General features: G+C 40.7%; 1 protein-coding gene across 2 annotated transcripts in view; it reads right to left on the reverse strand.

Annotated features, from left to right (window-relative positions):
* Positions 1–26605, reverse strand: part of LOC132568259 (sodium/hydrogen exchanger 7) — an 82911-nt gene that overhangs the window by 7402 nt on the left and 48904 nt on the right. Inside the window, exons 4-14 of one of the 2 annotated variants that reach the window (XM_060233886.1) lie at positions 23807–23883; positions 22701–22813; positions 19662–19767; positions 18916–19062; positions 18018–18118; positions 16518–16606; positions 14120–14233; positions 12039–12150; positions 10379–10532; positions 4928–4987; positions 1229–1292 (exon numbers count right to left, since the gene is read on the reverse strand). In XM_060233886.1, coding sequence (XP_060089869.1) covers positions 1229–1292; positions 4928–4987; positions 10379–10532; positions 12039–12150; positions 14120–14233; positions 16518–16606; positions 18018–18118; positions 18916–19062; positions 19662–19767; positions 22701–22813; positions 23807–23883 — 1137 coding nt within the window. The remainder of the gene's footprint in view (positions 1–1228; positions 1293–4927; positions 4988–10378; positions 10533–12038; positions 12151–14119; positions 14234–16517; positions 16607–18017; positions 18119–18915; positions 19063–19661; positions 19768–22700; positions 22814–23806; positions 23884–26605) is intronic. The other variant, XM_060233887.1, reaches the window with a different exon arrangement.

The following is a 26605-nucleotide window of genomic DNA, read 5'->3' on the forward strand; positions in this document are numbered from 1 at the left end:
GTGAATAACACAACCACATGGGCAGAGTAGGTCACATGAGACCGGATAATAAGATACATACCTCCCTGCAGACAAGATGCCCACAGCATGGGAAAGAACCAGGGCCTGGAGGGAGTTCTGGTGTAGACACAGACAAACTGATACTTAATCCCAACTAAATGAAGGTGCTACTGGTGAGTGGGAGGTTGTCCCAGGGCTTAGGATGTCACCCGTGTGGGATGGAGTTGCATTCCCCTTGAAGGAATGGGTTTGCACTTTGTAGGTACTCTTGGCCTACTACTGGATAAGCAAGTGGCAGCTGTGGCCAGGTGCGCCTTTTAGCAGCTTCAACAGGATAGTTTTTCTTGGGCAGAAAAGATCTGGCCACCGTGGTGCACACTCTGGTTACACAGGTTAGATTACTACTTTCAAGGGGCTGCCCTTGGAAAAGCATTTGAAAACTTCAGCTGGTGCAGAATGCCACAGTCAGGATGTTGACCGGAGTGTATCATAGTGGGCATATCACTCTAGACTTGGCCCATCTATACTGGGTCCCAGTTTGTTTCCAGATACAATTTAAGGTGCTGACCTTCAAAGCCCTGTATGGCTGTAAGAAGCATACCGGAAGGACAAACCTACTTCCTTATAAGCCTACTTCACCACTGCAGTCATCTTCAAAAGCCTTGCTTTGGATGCTTCCATCTTATAATAAGCAAGTGGAAACCCAAGACAAGGCCTTCTCATGAAACTAAAGTTCTGGAACTCTGTCTCCAGGTAGTCCAGAGGCACTTTTAAAACTGTCCGAGTATAAATTTGTGTGAAACAGAGCTCACTTTTTCAGATATAACATTTTTTTAGATGCAACAATAGTGACATCAGCACAGTTTGGTTTACTGTTACATAAGAAACATTTGCCACCCTTGTCCAAAAACCTGGCACTGGACAGCCAGCATAAATAACCCCCAGAGCTTTCACATACTCATCACCTTGCAGTTTTTCTTCTTTTATAGAAAGCAATTCAGATTACCCCTTCAGCAGCCAAGAAGAAACTGGTTGTAAGAAAACTGCATTACCAGTAAAATAAATTCTGCCTGGCATATGATCAAGGAAGAAAAAATAGAAACATAAAACATTTCTAGAATCCTGTATGTAGTTGGGGTCACATTATTTCAATACTTTAAATATGCGAAGTAATTTATCAAAATGACATTTCCGCATCATTGACTTGTTTGGAAAGTTAATTACTCACTCCTTGTAAGACTTGAAAGCTGTCATTGCTGGGTGGTGGGTCTTGATCTGGATCAACTCCAACTCTGCATAAACGTCCAAGGTTGGGGGCGAGAGGAAGAAAAAGTAAGCCATGTGGTTAGCTGAACTTTAAATGCCCTTAAACTTGGCTCTGGGCTCTTGTAAAAAGGTGGTTGAAAACCGTCATTTAGCACTTTCAGAAAAGTATATTGCTTGTATTACAATTCAGGCAGATTATTTAGCAATAGCAAGCTTATGTTCTTAGGCTGATTACTACAACCTTATTTAGCTAGATTTTACATCTCTAGTTCACAGAACTGCTGTTTACATGTTATTTTGTAGTGTCAGATAATTATCTAGTACCCAAAACATTTTTCTTTGTTTTCATGTTGGTAACTCATAATTATTAACATACTAAGGAAGTCTTAAAGAAGAAGATGATATTGGATTTATATCCTGCCCTATACTCTGAATCTCAAAGTCTCAGATCAGTCACAATCTCCTTTACCTTCCCCCCAACCACAGACACCCTGTGAGGTAGGTGGGGCTAAGAGAATTTACAGCGGCTGCCTTTTCAAGGACAACTCCTACGAAAGCTATGGCTGACCCAAGGCCATTCCAGCAGGTGCAAGTGGAGGAGTAGGGAATCAAACCCAGTTCTCCCAGATAAGAATCCCCGCACTTAACCACTACACCAAACTGGCTAAAGGTATCTTATGTGAATATGCATGACAATTTTTATCTGCATGTGTAGGCTTGAGTTCATAACATTATCCAGACAGATGGTAGGAGATTGATATGATGCTTAGAATGCAGAAGCGATCCCTTAATTATGTTTTGCAAGCCAATCCTAGAAACTAGCAGGAAAGTAATAGGAAGACAATTCTACAACTAGAGAGACTAGACCAGTTTGATATTGGCTTGGCTAACAGTTTTGGAGACTGATACTTTTGGTGAAGACAGGTGTGGCACAGCATACAGAGTCAAGATCCAGGTATACAGAAGGCCAAAATGAGATCAATTTAACCAGTGAAAAATTGCTGAATAGGATGTTCAGAACAGGAGAAGAACACAGATTCTGAAGCAAGAAAGGAAGTAATTACTAGCAGCATCCATCAGTGACCCAGAAAAATGCAACAAATTACTTTAGATTTATGGCAGGTGTTCTTATTTCTTGCTAGACATATATTTTCCCAACACAATAATTTAAATGTTATGACAGACATTGTATGGCAGAAACATGAGGCCAGGACAGGTACAGTTCTCAACACCCCCAATTAAAAGGACTTCAGGGAGATGCAAAACAGAAGATGTCAGGGTTGACAGTATTGGAGAAATCATTGAGCTGCCCCAGTGCTCCCAGGAAACATTTGGGCTAACATACAGAATTGTACTATTTGGCACAGTTATACTTTATACTTCTATAAATGCCTTTGTTCTCTAAAACTGATACTAGAGAGAGAGCTGAAAACTGCTACACCCCATGCTACCACTGCACACGTTGTTTCTTCCTGCTTCTCAGATGACCCAAAGTAAGGTGAAAACACACAAATTGGTTGCAAGCAAGATGTTGGACAAAAATGTCTCATACCATCACAGTAAGACTGGTAGAATGCTTGATATTGAGATAAACTTTATAACATTGGAAACACTGGTCTTCCCAATAGTGTTTTCTACCCATATGTACATTACAGCTTATGAGTTGTATAGAGAATTAATCACATTTAAACAAATGTATCCTTGAAAATATTGTATAGGTTCACAGCATACACATTCAGAGTGAGTAAAACCTTGCCTTTAAAGATTTCACTCATTACATAAAGAGGGGGTTCTTTTCCTAGGGTTACTTTCCCCAGTGCTCCCTCAAAATTCCCATTTTTCCAATGAGAAAAAAAAATTAAATCCTCTTGAGGGGAAAGACCCCCACCCCCCAGTTTTGTAAAGATTTTCTCTCTATGCTTAGTCTCCAGCAACTCTGCAAAGGATTGCACTATTAATGACTTGCTTTGAGATTATCTTTTCTATACCTCAATGATACCTGAAAGTCACAGAGCTCCACAAGGGCAGCCTAGCAAAAGGCCAGTTCTAAAACAGAACAAATACTAATTTAGATCCAAGAGGGTAGCTGTGTTGGTCTGAAGCAGCTGAACAAACCAAGAGTCAAGTTGCACCTTTAAGACCAACTAAGTTTTATCCAGAACGTAAGCTTTTGTGTGCTCTCTAAGCACACTTCATCAGACGAGGGGATCAGGTATTGTGGGCTGAAATACATGCAGTTTGTTGTTTAAGACTGTGCAGACTGGCTGTGGTCACATGATAAAACAGTGTGGCTTGGCCATTTGGTCTGGATAGCCATAAAAGGTAATAAAGTTCCCTGCCAATTGGTGTTTTTGCAAATCACAGAAGGACATGTATTTCCTAGTTGTAGGCTACCTAATTTACTTATCAGCATCAATCTATACATTATAAACATCATTCTAGCCTGCCATTAGAAAACAAGAATACATAAAATGAAAATGGGTTAGGTATATATAATGAGATGAATAGCCAATATCCCTTATTTGAGCATGTCAATATAAAACATTATTCTGATACATTATTATAAAAGAGAAATACATGGAAATACTGTGGATTTTGTAAAGATTTTCTCTCTATGCTTAGCTACCTTGAGGTCACCCTCAATTCATTCATTCATACAAATTCAAACTCAAAGCATTCAATGGGTGACCTCAAGGTTGCTGTTTTACTGCAAAGAAACTTCAAGAACAGAATGGAGAGAGAAATTGCTGAATTACAAATTATTATGAAACTTGGAACAAACACCTCCCCAGGACTAAACAGGGATATTGTTTTTTTATCTCATTACATATGTTAAACCCACTCTCAGTGAGTATAGCTATAAACCCACAGTATTCCAATGTATTTCTCTTTTATAATAGTGAATCAGAATAATGTTTTATATTGACATGCTCAAATAAGGGATATTGGCTATTCATCTCATTACATATACCTAACCCATTTTCATTTTATGTATTCTTGTTTTCTAATGGCAGACTAGAAAGATGTTTATAATGTATAGATTGATGCTGATAAGTAAATTAGGTAGCCTACAACTAGAAAATACATGTCCTTCTGTGATTTGCAAAAACACCAATTGGCAGAGAACTTTATTACCTTTTATGGCTATCCAGACCAAATGACCAAGCCACACTGTTTTATCATGTGACCACAGCCAGTTTGCACTCTTAAACAACAAACTGCATGTATTTCAGCCCACTATACCTGATCCCCTCATCTGATGAAGTGTGCTTAGAGAGCACACGAAAGCTTACATTCTGAATAAAACTTTGTTGGTCTTAAAGGTGCCACTTGACTCCTGCTTTGTTCAAATACTAATTTAGTCATAAAGTGTATATGAGGCGAGTGGCTTCTGAAGGGAATGCAAGGCTTCTTGAGAAAATGTGTACTTGTAACATTCTGCACTCCTTTAAGTTAAGAGGCAATACACCATGGAGAAAGGACAATGGCCTCCTTTAAGTTCACATGAAAGGAAGTTTGCATGAAATCAGGACAGGAGGGCTGTAGAGACTTCCATAGCACTAAGAGAAAGACATGCAGCAGACTGACAGACTTTAGGTTAGAAAGATGAAGAAAGCCAAGCGTCAGGCACAATTTGTTACCAATGAAGCCATATGGTCACCTGAAGTACAGCCAGCGGCTTTCATTCATCTCTTCCACCGATGGAACATGGTCGCCAACTCTAGTACAGCATAAGAATGGAATGTAAATAACACTGGGGGAGAAATGGCTGTGATCCCTTGGTGATCCCTCCACCCGCCAGCTTACACAAACTCTCTCTCTCTCTCTCACACACACACACATAAATACAAGCAAAAAGCAACATTAAGATAAAATGTTACAAAAAATAAGGGAACCCAAAGACCTATATATGCCTTTTTATTGGAATTTTTAATTACGTTTTATTTGCTTTGTGTTCCAGCTGTCATAAAGAAATGGCAGCTTTCCTTTCACACTTATTTCTATTCCCACCCCCCAGCTTCTAACTGTGCCTCCTCCTTCTGAACATCTTCTCTTGTCTTTATGAATAGGTATCACTTTTCCTTTTTTATCCCCATCCCTGCCCAGTTTCTCCTGGCTGCTGCTATCCCTCCCATTTTTTCACTTGATCCTGTCTCATCTGCTGACTTTCATATATGCCTTTTTGTTCTTCTTCCCCTCATGATTGAGCTTTCAGCTCCCCTCAAGCACATCCTTCCCCAGTCCTTAGTTTCCTTAGTTCACCAACCCCAATTTCAGGCTCCTTGTTCCTACTAGTACTCACCCAGACTATCTAGTGTGCCTTTTAATCTCACCCTATCTCAGAGGACTTTCTGTGATATCAGCATAAGCTTAGTGTTAAAAAAATGTGATAAAACCTATAGGGTGAACTATTTTTGGCAGTAACTGTTAGGTTCTTAATTTAGAAAAAGACAGTTTTCTGAAGAAGAAATCACAACTAGATGAGTTTGCTGCTGAGGAGAGAAAAAGGAGGTAAAACCTATTTCCATTAACTCATTCAGTTTATTGAAACTGCTGACCTAACCTGTTACTGATAATCCAAACCACAAATAAAGGGTGCTTACTGTCTGAGATACCAAGGCACAAATGCTTTGAAGTTACCAGCTTCAGTTGTGGATGAGTCCTTATCTCTATGCAAATCTCAAATTAATATATATATATATACACACACACACACACACACACAAAAAGATTTTGAAACTTAGTTCTTGGCTTTCAAAAGGAGAAGGATTTAGGGTAGTTTAAAACACACACAGATATCCAAATTCCCACTCATAAGATATCTTGTTTCTAACAAACAGTAAACCATTATTTCAGCTGCAGTTGTGTTTCCTTCCTCTGTTAGAGCTAGCTGGGGGGAAGAAATAGCTTAAGTCAGCTACTTTTTGCAGAAGAAAGCTGCAAGTGGTTTTTGATTTCCTGATTCTCAAGATTTTTCTCTCTTTAAAGGCTGCTATGTGCTACAGGCAGAAGACTATCTTTTTAATGTATACATGAAGGAAGACTGGGTTTTGAATTCTCTTAATAACTGATTACTTCAGTGCAGCTGCACTTTCCAAAGGGAACAGGCTTCTTAAAGAGGTCATTCATTTCAAACATTTGCTATACAAATTAATAAAGTAATCTATAGGAAGTAGGCCAGACAGACACAATTGTATTGTTATGCCCCAAATGACTACAAAATATGGTTCAGATGTTAAACAGGCCATTGTATCATTCCTTTCCCAGCAATATTGACTGTTTCCATACTGCCAGTATTCTCCATATTGCTTTTATTAGGCACTGTAAATGCAAAGGCATGCATCTTGTCGACTGAGCTTCCACACATGAGAATTTTTTTGTACCATTTCCTCTCTCTTTTTCCAGCTTTTTGCTGCTATGCATGTTCAGCAGTGACTCTGCAATGGCTCTCAGCGGCGTGGATAACATGGCTGCCATAGCAACTTACCACCCTTTTTCTCTTTTGTCCTTTGTGCACCAGCTATAGTGCTCTAACAGGTCTTTCAGCTTTTAACAGAAAAGTGGTAGTACCGTTCTAGCACTACAGCAATTAGCATTTTTTTTTGCTGTTTCACAACCTGATAGCTTTGAAAAAAACTGGTAAGAAAATAGTGTTGATGTAGGTGGGCAGGAAAACCTATACCACTCCTTCCAAATGACATGCTAACACCTTTGGTCTGTGCCTGTTCCAAAAATATCAAAACAAAACAAGTGTGAAAAAGAATATATTGAGGACAGGGATAACCTGGAAACAAGACACTTGCAGCATGACATTGCGTAGAAGCTCCTCCTGTCCCCCCACCTCCCAAATGTTCTAGTTTGGAAGCCAAGGCAGAAAAAAAACTCAGCTGCCCTAAGAATCATCATCTCACAGTTCAGGGTTGGAAGTGTCAGCAGGAGCTTCAATATCTTCCATACTTGTTCTGTGAAGCAGTGCTACATATGGCTCCAAACTATAAATCACAGCCCAGAACTTCAGTGATTGATGATCACAGTTTACTGTCAGACATGTGTTCTGCTATGCTGCAGTCACATGAACAACCAGTTCTCAGTCAGCATCCAGTATTATTGATAGAGGAAGGCTTCTCTTTTGCTGATATGGCAGCAGTGTCTGGAAACCTGACCAACTCGTGTTTTTTTTTTTAATTAAAGTTGCACATGACTGCCATCTCCTGGATGAAGCATTTCATCTCATGCAGCTCAATTTACTGCCATTCTCAGGGCAATTCACTACACTGGGATTGGTAGAGAACCACTCAGACTTTAAGAGAAAGGATTTATACCAAACCATATTCAGAGTTCCTGGAGGTTTGTACCAGGTAAACTGACTTGTCTGGCAGAACCATTTGAGCTAATTCCAGACATGACATACTTACTTTCAGGCCTGACAATGATGATTCACACCATCATCACAGTTTTCTCAACACAGCTGTTCACTCTACTCTTAACATTATACTTCCTTATCACCAGCATGCTAAAAGCATTAATGGTGGCCATCCAGGCCAACCAACCAGAATGTACCAAGCATGCTCACAACATGGTTCAGATTTCATTTTGCAGATGAGAATTAAAAAAAAGGACAAGCAATAGCTAAAGTTTGCTTGTTATCCAAAACCAGGGAAAGTTAGAAGAGCATCTGTTTTTTTAAACACTTACGAAGTTCAAGTTCTTCTAAGGGGTTTTGTTGCACTGTCTGATGAAACTGGAAAAGCAGGGCACAGGCCAAAAGGTTCTTGGTTCATGGCTAGGGCATGAGAATGAGCTCCCTATAGAAATCAAGGCCCTGCGGGATTTGTTACAATTCTGCAGCAACCTATAAGATGGAGCTATTCTGCCAGGCTTTTAGCTGAGGCAGCAGATGTCCAATGGGACCAAACCCTCCTGCCCAAACCTGCTCAGATCTGCTCAAACTGCTTTAAATTGTCCATCTAAAATGAGAAGATTTATCTATTAAACATCTGACCAGACACAAGGATTAATGTAAATTGCCTTCTTAATGTTATTTAAGTTATGTAACTTAAAAATTTTAAGAGATATTTATTGTACTGTATGCTTTAACCCACCCTGAGTCCACTTCAGCAGGAAGGGTGGGATAGAACATAAGAACATAAGAGAAGCCATGTTAGATCACGCCAATGGCCCATCCAGTCCAACACTCTGTGTCACACAGTGGCAAAAAAAAAAAAATTATATATACACACACACAGTGGCTAATAGCCACTGATGGACCTCTGCTCCATATTTTTATCTAAACTCCTCTTGAAGGTGGCTATGCTTGTGGCCGCCACCACCTCCTGTGGCAGTGAATTCCACATGTTAATCACCCTTTGGGTGAAGAAGTACTTCTTTTTATCCGTTTTAACCTGTCTGCTCAGCAATTTCATCAAATGCCCATGAATTCTTGTATTGTGAGAAAGGGAGAAAAGTACTTCTTTCTCTACTTTTTCCATCCCATGCATTATCTTGTAAACCTCTATCATGTTACCCTGCAGTCGATGTATCTCCAAGCTAAAGAGTCCCAAGTGTTTCAACCTTTCTTCATAGGAAAAGTGTTCCAGCCCTTTAATCATTCCAGTTGCCCTTTTCTGGACTTTCTCCAATGCTATAATATCCTTTTTGAGGTCGGCGACCAGAACTGCACACAGTACTCCAAATGAGACCGCACCATCGATTTATACAGGGGCATTATGATACTGGCTAATTTGTTTTCAATCCCCTTCCTAATAATTCCCAGCATGGCGTTGGCCTTTTTTATTGCAAACGCACACTGTCTTGACATTTTCAGTGAGTTATCTACCACGACCCCAAGATCTCTCTCTTGGTCAGTCTCTGCCAGTTCACACCCCATCAACTTGTATTTGTAGCTGGGATTCTTGGCCCCAATGTGCATTACTTTGCACTTGGCAACATTGAACCGCATCTGTAACGTTGACGCCCACTCACCCAGTCTCAACAGATCCCTTTGGAGTTCATATATCATATATATAAATTATATATATAAATATATATATTATATTATATAAATAAATAATAAAGTGACAACAGTCCCATACAGAGTATTTGGTTACAGTACAATGGCAAGAATAGAGAACTAAATATTTCTCCATTAGGTTTATTATGAAAAATCACTTTAGGAGAGAGGCATAGAACCACTTCCTCCTCCTGTCAATGGGCATTTATTAACTTGGATATAATAAAGCTCTTTAGGTAATTCTATCAACCACAGGAAGTGACTTCAAGCTATTTGTCAAGGTTAGAGACAGAAAGAAGTTACAATAAAAACACATAACATTAAAAGCAAAAATATTTGTAAACAGAAATGCAACAGAAGCTGTCATTCTACCTAGATGAAGGATGAATCAGTACAGGATAAACTTTAAAAACCTGGAAGCTGCAACATTCCAGCCAAAAGACTTGCCTTACAGGGAAGATATCCAGACAGCCAATAAACAAATGTCTGTGTTGTACAAAACTGGGCAGAGGATCTCTTCATTACAGGCTAGGAGTTCTCATTTTATTTTTTAAAAATATTTTATTCTACCTATCAAACAAAGGCTTTCAAGGTGGCTAGCAGTAAACAAAATGTTAACTGTTGGTGAGTGATAATGCAAACAACTGGCCTATGAATAAATAACCTATTTTGATTCATCATCTAAAATGTAAAAGACTAGACTCCAAGCAGATCTAAGAAGAAGTGCCATTCCTGTTCTCTGGTAACCACACAGCTTGCCTAAAGGGGCAGAAGGAGGAAGTAACAAAAAGTATGTCCAGTCGTGCCAAAACGGAAAAGGGTAGCCAGTGTAGTTCTTTTTATATTGGAAGTTATTCCAAGGAGCTAGCAGCAATCTGTTAGGAAGTATCATTTATAGGGAAGAGCACGGGAAGATTTTGGCAGTCCAGTATGACAGCCTAGCTTGATCTTGTTTACAAAATCCACATGTTAAATACACACATGCCCAATGGACTTCAAAGCTGTCTGGATTATCAAGCAGCAAAAGTATTTAATATCTCAAACGTAACAGCATAACACAGCAAGAGTTTAGGGATTCTGATTCACTCTTGAGATGCATACCTTATATTTAGCCAGGATAGCATGGGTGTTGTGCCTCCGCCAATTACCCAAACAGTAAAGAAGACAATCAGAAGTGTCGTGGTGAACATCATCTGATGAGAATAAGTTGCAGTGTCTCGGATGGCTAGAGCAAATGCCATGGCTCCTCTAAGACCTGCAGACAGCAAATGAGAGGAATATTAGCTTCCTGATGCTAGGGACATTTTTGTGATGCCTCTCTGTCCATGCAGAATGGAGATGTTAAGATAGACGCTTAGTGGGCAAAAATGTCAGCTGATTCACCCACCTGTGCCAATCAGACTCAGTGCCAGCTTTTCAGATTGTACTACAAAGAGGGGCAACATTACTGCTAGCCAAGACATTAATGGCTGAAGCGGCTCTACTTTTACAGGACTGCATGCAGGCTAAGTGGATGTCGGACAACTCCAACATATGTACTTCAATCATTTTATGCAAGTTAAGAAAAGTTTCCATATGTATTTATACTGCTTCCCAGTCTCAGCAAGAGAAAGCAAGGATATGGAAACTAGGGGAAGATTTGGCAGCTAAGACAGTTTTCTAATAGCCACATAAGAGAGGAAACACTGATGCTTCACCTCTCCGCCTCTGGAAAACTTGCTTAGGCCTGTTCTTTCTTTCTTTTTCTTTTTTTTATATTTTTCCAGATCAGGCATGTGGTTATAAGCTCTTAAGCACAAACGTTTAAGCACTTGATTTATGCACAGGCTGCTTCACCCTTACCTAAAACCTTAAAGTTACTTAATACCTTTGAATACTTAAAGCCTAAAGTCCTTTCCTAAGCTTGTTTAGGACAGTCTTTCCATAAAAACTTACTCTAGTGACAGTCAAGGCCTAGTCTAATGTCACATTTTAAACACACACACACACCCTGTCCAGTATTCCCTCTAAGATGTAAGCTAGCTCACAGTGTTTTAGCTTCTGGCTCGCACATTTTTATCTTAGCTCAGGTCCCAGAACAAACTAATTTATGCTTACAACTTTAATGCCAGGAGTCCATGAAGTGGAATTTTTGCTTAGAGGGAACATTGCTGTCCATATAGCAGAAACCAAGAAGAAATTAATGTTGCATGCTGTAAATGTATTGAAATTTCTCTACCAATTAATACTTCAGCCTTCAAATGCACCTCTGTTGAAACTTCATTCAAGCAAAACAGAGTAATTGTAGCAAGCAGTGGCTTTACTGCCACCCACACAATCCCAAGTATACTTTTGAAAGAGACAGAACAATGCCAGTTCTACCATGTGTATGCGCAACTGGGATTTCATGTTTCAACTGTGTGGGAGCTCCAGAAGATGTTGCCCTACCCATGCCATAAGCCTCGATTCTTTCCCAATTCTCCTCTCAACCCAAATAGGAATACTCTAGCTTGACAAACAACTGAAGTTCAGAGCACAAAGCAGCCTAAGTGTATAGATATACGTATCAAGTCAGTGACCACAGATTTTTATTTATTTAGAACATTTATTAGCTGCCTTCATTCCTTATGGAGTCCAAGGCCGCTTACAGCATTAATAAAACACATAGATAGAACAAGGACATCCTTCCTCAACCAACAAAAATGCAATCTGAACTAACAGTATCCCTTTACACAGACAGGAACTCTTGGCAAACAAGACAGAATTAATCTCATTGTTTTACCTGAAAACATCATCATGTGCTGAAAATTCCAGCTGATCTTGTGCCTTCTGCCCAAATTCAGGAAGAAAGAGAGTGGGTAGATGTGTGCAGCTCTCCCAAAAAAAATTGCTATCTAACCACACCTTTTGGTTAAGGATCCAGCAAAATTAGTATCACACAAGTATTGGGCTTTTTCCTTCAACCTAATGGCTATGTCTTAAAGATATTCTACTTAGTACTGATGCTTTCTTTAAGAAGGTAATATGACAGTCAGCTCAACTGTCTCCCAAGTCTGCATGACTATGCTAGGAGAAATGCCATCTGTAACTATCTGTTCATCTGCCCTCCAGCATAGAACACCTTGTTTATTCAGTGTTTCACATACACTACAAATTAAATCCAGTTCATGCTAACAATTCAGTTTAAGAGCCCATTAATGTATTTTCACTTCTGAGTTCTTCTCATGGTGTACTAATTTAGCCATACTTAGACCACAGTGATGAAATCCTTGTATGCTGGCAGTTCCTCATTGTGTGCCTGGGGAGCTGCAACTACTTCTCAAGTTCTCACTTCAGCAAGATAAATTTCAAGAAGGCACATTCAAATGACTGCCTGTAGGAAAAGTGAAGCAGAACAGTTCTTCTGTGAAATGATACCTCTGTTACAGAACCAATTCAAACATGCTTAGAGGAGTTAAAATAGAGAAGGAAGAAAAAACAAGCATAGTATTAGGATAAAAGGTAACCTCATCCTAAAGCATTTATTCACATGAAGTTCTCTGCATCACCAGAGGAAAAAGGTAAATGAAAGCTCTGGGATAATTTACAGAAATTCACTAAATATGACCTTATGAATATTCCATAAAGAAGGGGTGTCAAACTCTGATCTGACAGCGCCAGATCTGACATAAATGAGACTTTGTTGGACCAGGCCATGCATGTCATAAAATATAATGCCAGGTAGCAGAGATATAAACTTTATAAAACATACAGAGATAACCATGAATTGTATGGGAATTCTTTCCTGAAGGATCAATAGCCTCCTGTTGGAACTGGCAGAGAAGAATAAGCAGACAGGTTAGAAATAATTTTAAAAGGTTGTGTTTTACTCCTTTAAAATGCTTTCTCTGCTATGTATTGGTATGGGTCTTCTCTGAGCAAAAGAAAATAGAAAATCCTTGTGCTGTTAAAACAATAAAACAGAGTTGCTCTTTTTGGCTTCAGATTTTTTGATCAAGAAAGCATGCCCTCATTAAGAATGCTTCCACGCATGACATCTTTAACAGGCCCAAATGACCACCTGCCAACAACTGCCTACATAATATTTGGAGCAATGGTGCCTTAAAAATGATTACCTGAACCAAGATACCATTAATCTCTGCAAATAAAGCCCTTATCATCTTCAAGTGTATGTCTGCTAAGATATGCAAGCAGACTTCAGATTCAATGGAATGAAAGCACTTATATATACACCAGTGGGTAATCACAGTACTTTTACAAAAAAGAAAGAATTCCCATACAATTCATGATTATGTGAGCAATACATTTTGTAATGAAAAGTGAAGCATGAATACAAAATTTCTAGGAAATCCTTGCAAGCCAGTCAACTGAATGCCTGTATAGGACTGCATCAGAGGTGTCTGAAATTACTGGGCATTGATGTGTCCAAAATTACCTGACATCAAAACATGTGGCATGTACTTAAGTCTAGCCATGTCTACTACTTCTATTTCAAAAATTCTAAGGAAATTTGTCCCTAACATTGGTTTTAAAACTTTATAAGATGCAACATTGGCAGAAAAGAAGGATAAATACTCTAAATTATTAAGCTACATATTTAAGCAGCCTATTTACCAGTCTTCTTATTTTGACTAGAGCATTAGGAACCAAGGTCTACCACATCTCTCAAAACACAAGGTCTTTGGTTTTACAGGGGAAACAGCAAAAAAAAAAAAAAAAGGAAATGCTACTGCCAGAACACAGAAGGGAAATCCACTCTCAAATCCCTTTCTAGCTCTTACCATAAATAATTGGAGGAAAACCCCTGAAAACATGCTTAAGACAGGTGAAGAAGTTGCATTTTAAAAAGCCAAGAAAGGATACAAAAGCTCCAATGATGAAAATGGGGCTGAATATGTGCTTCTGGAAAGTAAACAGGGCTAACCCCATGTAAGAAAATATGAAATTTTCAGCCAGGAAGTGAAGTACTTCAAAGAGCTGTAAAGAAAGATGAAAAAGTATATTAGTCTGCTAGATGACTTTAATGTAGTACATAATACTTGCGTAGGGTTGCCAAGTCCAATGCAAGAAATATCTGTGGACTTTGGGGGTGAAGCCAGGAGACTTTGGGGGTGAAGCCAGGAACAAGGTGACAAGCATAACTGAACTCCAAGGGAGTTCTGGCCATCACATTTAAAGGGACAGCACACCTTTTTAAATGTCTTCCTTCCATAGGATATAAGGATAGGGGCACCTTCTTTTGGGGCTCATAGAATTGGACCCCCTGGTCCAATCATTTTGAAACTTTGGGGGTACTTTGGGGAGAGGCACTAAATACTGAAAATCTGGTGCCTCTACCTCAAAAAACAGCTCTCCCAGAGACCCCGAAACCTCCTACCCTATGAGAATCGATCTCCACATAGGGAATAATGAAGTGCTCAGCAGACATCCCCCCCCCCTTTCCTGGCGACTCTGAAGTGAGGGATTGGCCTCTCTACTCACGAGTAATAATAATAATAATAATATTTTATTTCTATCCTGCCCTCCCCGCCGAAGCAGGCTCAGGGCGGCTAACAACATCTCAATCCATACAATAAATTATACAACAGGTTTTAAAATCACATTCACTTAAAAACATTCCAATTAAAATTAACATTCCTAGTGCTACTCTATCAGGTGTAAATACTATGGCAGAATCACTTAAGGCGAATCATCAGTCGTTCAGTCAGGTAAAGGCCATCTTAAAAAGGAAGGTCTTGCAGGCCCTGCAGAACTGTTCAAGGCTCCGCAGGGCCCGCACTTCTTCCGGGAGCTGGTTCCATAGGTGTGGAGGTGCAATGGAGAAGGCTCGTGTACGGGTGTTCTTTAATTTTGCCTCCTTCAGCCCGGGGATAGTCAGCTGGTTCTTCCCAGCTGACCTCAGTGCTCTCTGGGGTTCATATGGGGAGAGACGGTCCTTCAGGTAGGCAGGTCCTTTAAAGGTGATAACCAGCACTTTGTAATGAACCTGGTATACAACTGGCAGCCAATGCAGTCCGTGCAGCTCTGGCTGTATGTGCTCCCATTTCGGGAGCCCTAATAACAGCCTAGCCGCCACGTTCTGCACCAGCTGCAGCTTCCGGGTTCAGCACAGAGGCAGCCCTATGTAGAGGGCATTACAGTAGTAATGTTGCAGCCAACTTCTCCCAGACACCCCATCCCAAGAGGAAGCCTTTCCAATAGGAGACTGGAGCCTCCAGAGGGGGAAAGTCACATGGTGGCTTTGGGGGAGGAGCTTCCCCCCGCTGGCCAGCTGACTGGGGCCAGGAAGGAACCTGGGAAAGCAGAAGAATCCCTGCTGGGACCTGCGGATTGGCAAGCTTATACTTGCTGCATTCAAAACATTCAGTTTTAAGTAAACAAACTCAAATGGACATGAGTGCTTTAAAATCTGGGTTTAGAATGAAGCGCATAATTTTGTAACTTCCATATTTTCCTAGTGTTGTGCATTTAAAACATCAGCTCTGGGAAACCCCACCAGTAACCCCACCACCACCAGATTACGTTTTTGCTCTTTGATGCTGACCACCTTCCTAAACATAAAAATGTACAGACAGCGTAACAGAGTACCTAAAGAGATACACAGGCCTCAGATTCAGCAGGAGCTCACAGGAGCACAGCTCCTGAACTTTTTTGACAGTTCCACATCCTCCTTCCCACCTTGTCCATTGAATAGTAGGTGCAGCTGCATAACAATCCCTGGATGAGCTCCACCATCTTTTTTCCCTACAAAATGACCCCTGGAGATACATAACCACAATGGCACCATCCTAGGGTGGTGTTTCAACTTCTAAAACTTAACAGTGCTGAGGGGCAATTTTCAGATCCTTCAGACCTAACCCCAGTTGGGCAATGGCTACTACCATAGAGTAGGCAAAAGGAAAGGAGATGCCACATGGCTGTGTTAACATATAAAGGTTCTCTTTCAAAGAACTATATAATATAGTGTTTCTTGGATTATACCACCCAGATGACAAGGAGGGGAGTACATGTTTAAGGCTAAGCTACAACGACTCTACCAGCCTAATGATTTTGTTAAGTGCGGGGAGCTTTTCCAGCTAAAGATGCATTCATAAGGAAAAGTACAATCCAGAAGAAAACTCTGCTGTACATGGTTTGCCCGATTGTACTTTTCAGATAAGTTTGTGTGAGCAACCTGACATACTGAATGCACACAGCACATGCTCAGTTACCAAGCACAGCAGGAAGGAGGGGAAGAGAGAGGGGGAGGGAAGCATCTCACCTGCTTGGTTCGGCTTCTTGACTCAACTGATAAATTGTTGTACGTGTAATGAGCCTGAGTAATTCCACAGAATAGAACAGCTACCACACCTGCCAGAAAAAGCAACATATCCAGTAACTTCAAATGACGCAGATACTTTCTCTCCTAGCTTTAGCACATTTTAAACCATATATCAACCTTCTTTAAATTTCTTTTGCTTTGTAGAGAGAAGAGCTGGGATGCTACTCTGAGTGAAAGCCACATTAATTATTCCAGGAGCTCTGCCTGCTGTGAAAGACTGCAGCAGTTCTGAGGTGAGGGCAGTTGCTTTGTGAATTCTCCATGGCACTTTCTTACATATATCCTAGGACTCCGTCCTGCTACCAAAGACAGAGCTGAGTCCTCATGCAAGTCAATTCCCAGGCATTTAAAATGTTTTTTTAAAAGTGACTAGGTACTTCCACATACTGCAAAAAATCAATCTACAAGTGCCACCATTGGGCAAAATGACTACTGGATGGAAAAAACAAGTTATAAAGATTCTAGGTCTGTATATAAGGATCTGTTCACACATAATCTATTAGCCTTGGGTAAATGCTATTATTCACATTGCTCCAACATAAGAAGTAAGTCACTTCTTTCCACAAGCTTAATAGCAGCAAGAACAACCCCCAGCGACTAGAAATGCAATCACTGAGATTATTTTAATAGATATATCTATATATAAGAGACATACATCTATCTGCATCAGCACAGTGCATACATTATCTTAGGATTCATGATTCTGCTATTAACACAGTGAAAATTAAAGGCCTACAGATCTGAAGAACTGTGCAAGTTCCTTGCAGCTAGGGGACTTTGAGCCTTTATTTCTTGAAATGCAATCCCTCAGGCCATATGGCAAATCAGTTTTGAAAACTGAAAGAACTTTAAAGAATATCTAATGATATTAAAAATCCTACTAGGTATGTCTGAAAAAACTTTTCAGAAATGAAGAAAGCATATTTGTCACTGCTATGTGGTGACCAGTTTTGTATGTAGCTAAATTCCTCTAGAAAAGTTGTTGGGTTGGGCTGATCTGAATGGATTCCTCAATAAGTGAAAGCACCCCACAAACCAATAGGGCATAAGATGACATAAGTCATTTAAGCAAAAGCCCAATCAACTGGCCATCTTCTACAAAGAGATCAATTTGTTCTAGACAGTGAAGATGAATTTTCATTTTCAGGCCACCAAAACAGGGCCCCAATATCACTCTGTATGCTACTTATTTTCAGTTAGAATTCTGCTCGTGGAATTAAAATGTAAACCAGATTCATTCTGTAAGTGTATTCAGGTCCTGTGGCCCACAGAAACATCTCAAATTCTTTAAGACAGCAGTACAAATTTCACCTGACAGTTTTTGACAGATGACTATCTCAACACCCAACTTCCAGGTGAAGTGTTCTGATACTCTACTGATCAGGCTGTGAACTCAAAACTGCTTGGTTCCAGGACTGCTCTTCATTCAAGACATCTTACCTGTAAACCCACAAGCTTCAGCCAACAAGAATGTGCTCCAGGACATCAGGAAAAAGAGCGCCGTCTCCAGCAAAGGGAAGCAGTGCAGCTTTGTGAACTTTGTTACGTAATTATTTCATTAAGGATTCAAAAAAGCCACCTGGACATGTTTTCCGGCTATCAGAGTTATTTATTTTAGAAAAAATATATGCCACCTCTCCAGGTAGCTCGCAAATCAAAAACAATGCAGTAAAATAGTAAAATCATAAAAGTAAAACAAACTATAAAAAGCATAAAAATATTCACTAGCCTACAATGATACTAATAAAACAGTATTAAGGGTAGAAGCAGCAGGACAGCAGCTAAAAAGATAGAACTCCTCAGCTGAAGTCTGCATGTCTGAATATTGAATATGAGGAGAGTCAATGTGGAACAGTAGATACAGAGATAAGTCCACTAGTTCTGCAAACCAGGCCTTATTAGAAATGTTTCCAGGTCAAGCCTCAGCCTTTAACTTATAAATAAAGTTTTTGTTTCCTACTAGTTTCCTTCTGGATCTCTGCTTTTCAGCCTGGCCTCAAGGACCCTTACCTCTTTGTTTTTCACCTTGCTTTCCTTTCTGCTTGCTGTCCCTATACCCTCCTACTACAGTCTCCATAAGAATAAGCCCCCAACACTGACCTTAGCCTGCAATTATTTGACATTCAGGCTGACCCTCCTGTTAGCTCCTAGGTTAGCCAGGAACTCCTTTTCAAACCTGACACCACAAGGGTCTCCATCCTTTAACATAGATTTTAAGAAACAAGATATTTGCCTCTACTCTACAGATAGCATACTCAGAGAAGCACCAGTTAACAGTTCTACTTCCAGACATCAGCAGTTAATTCCTTAATGCAATTTGAAAAGGTTTTATATAAAGGATATCAAGGCTGTCACAACACCTGTCACTGTTCCCATCATGAAAGAGCCACTGAAAATACCAAGGAAGACTCCCACAGATTTAAAAAAGGCTGCTGCATCAAAAGCATGGACGTTCCCCCCTGTGGGCTGATAGGCTACAATAGAGCTAAATGAAAGAGAGGGGAAAAGGAAAATTAATACAATATGTATTTCACTATGCAACTGTCATCGCAAGTAGGGATGAGCATGAACTGGCTGACAAATTAAAGTTCATCATGAATTCTGGCCAGTTCATAAAGCAATGTTCATGAACTGAAGAAATGCCACAAACTTTCACGGATTTTGATGCAGTTTGTGGTGGTCCTTTGCAATTTCTGTGGAGAAGAAAGCATGGGTTTAAATCAGGGGCTGGCTCCCAAGAAAGCCCTTTGAAACAGCTGGGCCGCGGGGCAGCCTGCTCCCACAGCTCAATTCAGAAACAACAGGGCTGCAGGGGCAGCCTACTCCCACAGTTCAGCTGCTTAGAGCCAGAAACAACTGGTTTGTTTCGGGCACAAATCGGGTTTGTACCTGTGGATGAACCACAAACCAAACTGAACTGCATTTTCATGGTTCCTGCCCATCCCTAATCATAACAGCTAAACAACCCCTGAACATTTTCAACCAAATGCAGAGGTATTAGCAGTCACAAGTCTAATACACATGACAGTAAGAAAGCTGAAAGTTTTATTTTGCCCAACTTCATGCCAGCTAATTTTTACTTACGAAGACAGAACAATGGCAACAGCATCATTTAGAACACTCTCTCCAAACAGCAGTGCATAGAGATCAACATCAGCGTGCAGTTCGTTAAAAATTGCCAGTACAGTGACTACAAGTAGGAAAAAAAGCAGGGGAGACTTAAAATTGGTATTATGCATGATTTTGAACAAGGAAGACTATGACTTCTTTTTTCCAACAGCAATAGAACATGAATACAATAGACACTGACATAGCTAGGATAGCGGAAAGAAACTGAAACAGTCTTCCACAACATTCCTCTAAAGCCCAATTCCTCAAGTTCATTTTGCATGTGCCAATGTCATCAAGCAAGGACTTGTACCTTGTGAATAAAGTGCCCCAGGCAAGTTTAATCATGGTTGTTGTTCCACAGAGGCATACAATTCAATAGTGAAATCACATGAAATAAGAACTCTACTAATCATCAGGCGAGAACACAAACATATCCAATATGAACATCATAACGGGATCTTAAGGGAAGTTTTAGAAACATTCAGTTTCTGTCCTCTGTGATGACACTTCAACAATGACAGTAGATGAGAACACCACATCTGTAAGCCTTTTGTCCTATGTATGATCAATAGTGCTTGAAAATGCAAAGATAGTATTCAGTTGAGAATATGGATATAACGCATTTACCCACCAACACAGATAATTTTAAGCCTCCAATAATCAAGTTTGCAATCTTGCATACACCCTGCCCCCCAGTTAGTTAGGAAACCAAGTTGTAACCACAGCTACAAAAGCTTCACACAAAAGTCCTGGTAAGATGCCTACAGCCTTCTCTGAGACTCTGAATTAGAAATCCATGCATAAAAATTTCAAATATTTGTTATGTTAGTGCAAGTCTGCTTATATGTTTGTGGAAGAGCACCTCATTTCGTTGCTCTCTTTTTGTGGAGAACAATGACAATAAATTTAAATTTATCTATCTATCTATCTATCTATCTATCTATCTATCTATCTATCTATCTATCTATCTATCTATCTATCTATCTATCTATCTATCTATCTATCTATCTACACACCTACTTGAGAGCCAGTTTGGTCCAGTGGTTAAGTGCATGACTCTAATCTGGGAGAATCAGGTTTGATTCCCCACTCCTTCACATGCACCTGCTGAGTGACATTGGGTCAGTCCTAACTCTCTCAGAGCTATTCTGTTCAAGAGCAGTTCTTGGAGAGCTCTCTCAACCCCACCCACTTCATGTTGAAAATATGTATCTGTTTTTTATGTCCTTTGCAACATTCTAAAGTTCCAGTCATTATATGTGCCTGATTCCCTATTGTGCGCATGACCTGGGAAGAAGATACTGACTGCTGTCAATCAAGGTCTAGAAGCGGAAAAACCTGTTTTGTCTGTTTGGTCAGTTAGTCAGGTGACTTCCTTTGTTCAGGCAAAGAGGTCAAGAAGAAGGAGGAAGTAGCCTCATTAAGCACATGATCTTCTAGTGTAACCATGTAGTTCTATAGTGTTTGTTATTTTCACCTCCCAGTACCCTCTCCCTGCAGAAATATATATGCTTTTGCTTTTTCATGTTAAATGCCTCTCAATAATTATTTGATCCAGTGATCCATCGCACTGTTTGAGATAAAGAAATAGAATTTTAAACAGAATTCCCTTACACTTCACAGGGTGTCTGTTGTAGAGAGAGGAAGGGAAAGGAGATTGTACCACTCTGAGACTCTGAATAAAGAGCAGGATCTGATCTCTTCTTCACTGTGGGGAGGGCTGGTGCGCCCACTAGGCAAACGCTCCTCTGATAGATCAAGCCCGGGAGACGGAGCACGGCACTGCGTTGCGGCGCTGCAGAGGGAGGGCAGCAGCGGGTGGGCGCCTGGCAGGGAGCCTGACTGGGGCGCCACGTACCTTAGGGCTGGTCCTGACTGTGGGTCAATTGTAGCTCCTTGCTAACCATTTGTAGTCCTTGGAGAAATTCAGAACACCTACTCTCTGCTCCATTTTCCACTTCTACTGCAATGACGTTGGGGGTGAGGGAAAACTACTGCAGCGAAGCTCTTTCCCTTGTTGCCAAGATAACAAGCAAAACCACAGGCAAGCTCCTCAAGGGGGCGGGGAATATCCAGCATGACTCCAGTTCCTGGGAAGCAAAGGTGCTGCTAGAAGTGAGCTGTTCTTCTACAGGCCACGGCTTCTTACATTACCTTGGCAGTACAGAAAGGATTCCACACTGTCAGTGTATCTTAAGGAAAACTAAGCCAAAACCTAGGGTTGAAATTAGGAATAGGCACAAACTGGCTCACACACTGGTTTGCAAACTGTAGAGCCACCATGAACTTGCATGAATTGTAAGGCAGTTTATGGTGGGGGGGGGGGAGAGCAGAAAACAAGGGTTTAAATGGCTTAAATTTAAATCCCTGCTTTCCTGCTCTCTCCTGCTTTTTGCAGGAAAACTCCTGCTTTCTGCTCCCTGCCAAAAGCAGCAGGGAGCAGAAAGCAGGGGTCACAAACTACTACCAACCAGTTCAGTTCATGAAACAACCTCCTGGTTTGTATCGGTCTGTGGTTTGGCCACAAATCACAAACTGCATCAACCTGCAGAAATGTGGTTCGAGCCCATCCCTAATTGGGATAGGAAAACATTTGCATCTGCATTGTTCCTTCAGAAGTTTCCCGGGTACTTTCAGCCAGCCGTTGCACATTCCCATTCTGTACATTCTTCTGCAGTTTTGCAAACCATATTTCTACTCCAGGCCTTCTGAACAGGGCAGCAACCACATATGAATTAAAGATGCATTTCAGAATTCTGTAAAAAGCCACACTTCAACACACAAGGAAAGTCAGCTAGGTTACACATTCACTCTTCTTTATCAAAACTATTACATCTGAGGGAAATAAGAAATAAGGTCAAATATCAGACCAACGTTTATTATCACATATATGCATATTTCTCCCAGATGATGCATCATAACAAAATGGATACATATCATAGCTAAACTAGCACAAAGGTATCAGTAATAACAAAAATATTTTAACTTCTTAAAGCCTGTATTGCGCAATACCTGGATCAGTAGCAGATACAATAGCTCCAAAGAAAAGACAATCTGTGTAGTAGAATTTATCAGACAGCTGCCCAACCAGCTTCATTAGTTTCACAACACCATACATGAGATTCCTACAAGGGGAGGTAAATATGCAACAAATTACATATTTTTACAGTGACTGTAACTCAAATACTGAAATTAGTGTTCTATCCTTATAAAAATTTACACCATATATGTCCAGGGATCTATCCTACAATTGACGATGTAGAACATTTATTCCATGCCAACTCAATCTCACTGAATCAAACAGCACTTACTTTAAAGTAAATACACACAGGAGTTAAACCTTGACCTCTTTTTTATTATTTGGACATTTGGTTCAGCAAAAGGGGAAGGGAAAAACAGAGGATTCAGTCTGTCCTAAAGACAACAGTTGAATCTGAAGTATCACTAGTAGACTGAAGCTCATGGAACCATTATTCTTGTCTCTCTCCCTCCCACTGTACCCCCATGGGGGCCAAGATATCAGAGGCCACGGGCCTGCAGGGGGAGTGGGTATCAGCAAAATTGCATTTTTCCACCCAAGGAAGTGCCACTTCGCTAAGGCAATAGCTATTGTAGAAGAGCATTTTGGATCTAACCCACTGTAGGAAGGTTTAGAGAGAAGAAAAAACGTAGCATTCACTATTAGGTATCTAATATGAAGAACTGTGAATTAATTATAAGCTAATACATTTCTAGTAATTAGAGACTTTTTACAAGCTAGCGGGTGCCCCCTCCCCTTATGGGACGCTACCTTCAGACAAATAGAATAATGCTTATTTTTACCATGGAGATTCTATAACTTTCCTTCCTAGTTTCTTTGAAATTCACAAAAATCTATCACATGATCTTATTATTGGGGGGGACTATGCTAAAAGACAGTGAAGTTGAGCTACCATTGACTTAAAAAAGAAAAGCCTCATTATAGTGAGAGTGTGCAACTGCCACCTTAAATTGAGTTTTGTAATATTGGCACTGTTAATTTTAACTACATTGGTAATCAAGTCAGTCCAAGCACAACTTAAATAATAAGTAGCCAAAAATTACACCAGGAGTTTAACAGTCTCACAAAATTCACTTACCCAATAATGAAACAAGAGACTGCAGTTCCCAAGAAGGCATAAGCCAGAATAGACCCCAGATTTCTGAAGAAGTGTCTCTGGAAAAAAAAAATGGATTAGATGCAAACATTAAAGATATTCTTTAAAACCTCTTCAGTGATATACTAAAGCTACATTCTGCTTATACAATACAGACCTTCTGAATTATTTGGAAGACTGAGACACTGTTATGTATGAATCATGCTTGCTGCAATATGGTTTAGAGCTGTCTGGCATAGTGGCGTCACATGGCCAGCACACTGGGGTAGTCTCACTGGGCCTCTGAAAGCTCACATCAGGGACCACCATGGATTTGCAACCACTGTAGTTTCTGGATGCTTTTAATGCTTTTGGTCCAGCAAAAAAAGGAGAACACTAAAGCAATTTCTGGTTTGTCAACAAGGCAGCCCTTCCAGGGGGAAAAAACCGCTCTGATCAAGCTGGCACATCAAGCACTACGTGAGAGGGCTTCCTCAGTGGACACTTAGGTAATTATTCCATCCTTTATTCTGGACTTGCTAAAAATGAAAGTCTCCCCATCTCTACTCAGAAGGGACAGCTCCTCATGTTTCTGTTGTGAGCCCTCAAGAGACCATCTAGAACAAAATCCAGCAGAAATCCACTAGGGTACACAAAAATTCTTCCAATATGAATAAAGACGTATCCAGTCACATGGACACTATGGTCCATGGCACCAGCCCTGTAGCCAGGAATTTTGTGTGTGTGTGGGGGGGGGGGAGGCATTTCAATCAGGGCAGTCACTAATTAAATTAAAGAAACCCAATTACCTTAATTTACTGCAGTAAATTCTCTCACGACACACCCCACGCTTCCTCCCCCTCTACCACTGCCTCCTCCTCCTGAGGGCTGATGAGTGAGGAGGAAGAGGAGACACACTTTGGAGGTGGGAAATGCAAATAGATTTAGGGGTGGAGCTTGGAGAGGGTGAGGTTTCCAAGAAGGGCTCTTTTTCTAGCAGGAGCTCCTCTGCATATTAGGCCACACCCCCTAATGTAGCCAATCCTCCAAGAGCTTAGAGGGCTCCTAGTACAGGGCCTACTGTAAACTCCAGGAAGATTGGCTATATCAAGGGGACGTGGGCTAATATACTATATATACAATATATAGTGGGCTATATCAGGGGGACGTGGGCCTACTGTAAACTCCAGGAGGATTGGCTATATCAGGGGGACGTGGGCAGAGGAGCTCCTGCTAGAAAAAGAGCCCTGCTAAGAAGAACAGTCTGTGCTTAAAATACAACAAAGTGAAAAAGGTGAGGTAGAGCGAGCCATAGAGCTGCCATTTCCCTGGGTTCGTCTTTGCATTTAATATTAGCAAGCAGCTTCTCAATTAATAGCAACAGTGTATTCACTGTCAGGGATGTGTTTTTCTTTTACCAGAGTGGGGGAAGTGCTAGAGAGACTGCAAAAAGAGCGTGGCAGACTTTTCCTCCACTCTGGAGAGACTGGCGAGGAAGTGGAGGAGGGGCAAGGGAAAGTGAACGAATGGGAGTGAACTCAAAGAAAGCAGCAGGTTATTGGGTGCACAGCTGCCAGGGAGCTGGGAATGAGGAGGTGAGGCAGATGGCACTCGGCTACCCTGACAAAATTCGTAATTAAAGGGGAAGACTGGGGTGGAGGTGAAGCAAAATCAACAGGGGGCATTGCTTGCACTGCCCCCATGCTGGCTATGGCCCTGTGTGGCACCAAGCTGTTTATGGAGATGAGTCCAGTGCGTCATCTGGGTAAAAACATGTAGTTAGTGTCCAGTGAGTCATCTGGGTAAAAACACAAGGTAGACCCATGATTCCCTTTTGCTCACTACAGGAGGGGAAACCATACAGCTTGTGTTTTTAGGGAACTACATCTGCCACAGTCAGCAAAGGAATTTATAGCTCTTTTTGGCACTAATGCATTGAGCCTCACAGTTAACCTGCAAGTTAGGCCAAGAGAAACAGCAACTTGGCCACAGCTATCCAAACTAACAAGGAAGATTTGACCCAGTTTTTTCCCAGATCAGTACTCAATCTAGCAACTGTGCAAGAGTGAACCTATTAAGTATCTTGATATAATAGAACAGAAGAGGCAACGCAATGCAGTGGTTAGCACCTTAGGCCTTTGAAGACTAGGTACAATTCCTCACTCTGTTACAGAAGCTTGCTGCATGGTCTTAGGCCAGTCATGACCTCACATGTTTGTTGCAACAAGGATAGCCTGAGCAGAGAATGCTGTGAGCTGCTTACTATTTGCTTTGGGGAGAAAAACAGGGTTATAAGTTGGTAGCTACTAAATAAACAAAGCTGCTAGTCCCTCTCCTATTTGCTGCTTGCCTTGCCTAACCAATTTCCAAAACAAGCTGGCTGCAGAGTTTAATGATCTGGCTTCTGATAATTGTACTGAACTCTTAGAAATGTCAATTTGGTCTATTTGTTCTGCTGTTGTAAATATTTGAGAAATTTGGTTATCTGTATGCTTTGTAGGTCTTGTCTTTTAAAAAGAGCAGAAAAGCTCTTTTAAAATCACATCCATAGAACATCTTATTAAGAGGAACCTTAATCTTGTTTCCAGTAAGAAACCCCCTCCCATGAAGAATCCATAGGCCTATGCTCAGTAATAAGCCTGATGGCAGTGCCATACAGGGAACTCCTAGACTCCTGAACATTTCTCCTGAGAGCAACCCCTTGCACAATTTAATACATGTCATGAAAGCTGAGGAACCTTCAAGAACAGCCTACAACACATAATGAGAAGTTGTGACGGAAGAAGACATAGCATATTGTGG

This window comes from Heteronotia binoei, chromosome 3 (genome assembly GCF_032191835.1).
Source record: "Heteronotia binoei isolate CCM8104 ecotype False Entrance Well chromosome 3, APGP_CSIRO_Hbin_v1, whole genome shotgun sequence".
NCBI lineage: Eukaryota > Metazoa > Chordata > Lepidosauria > Squamata > Gekkonidae > Heteronotia > Heteronotia binoei.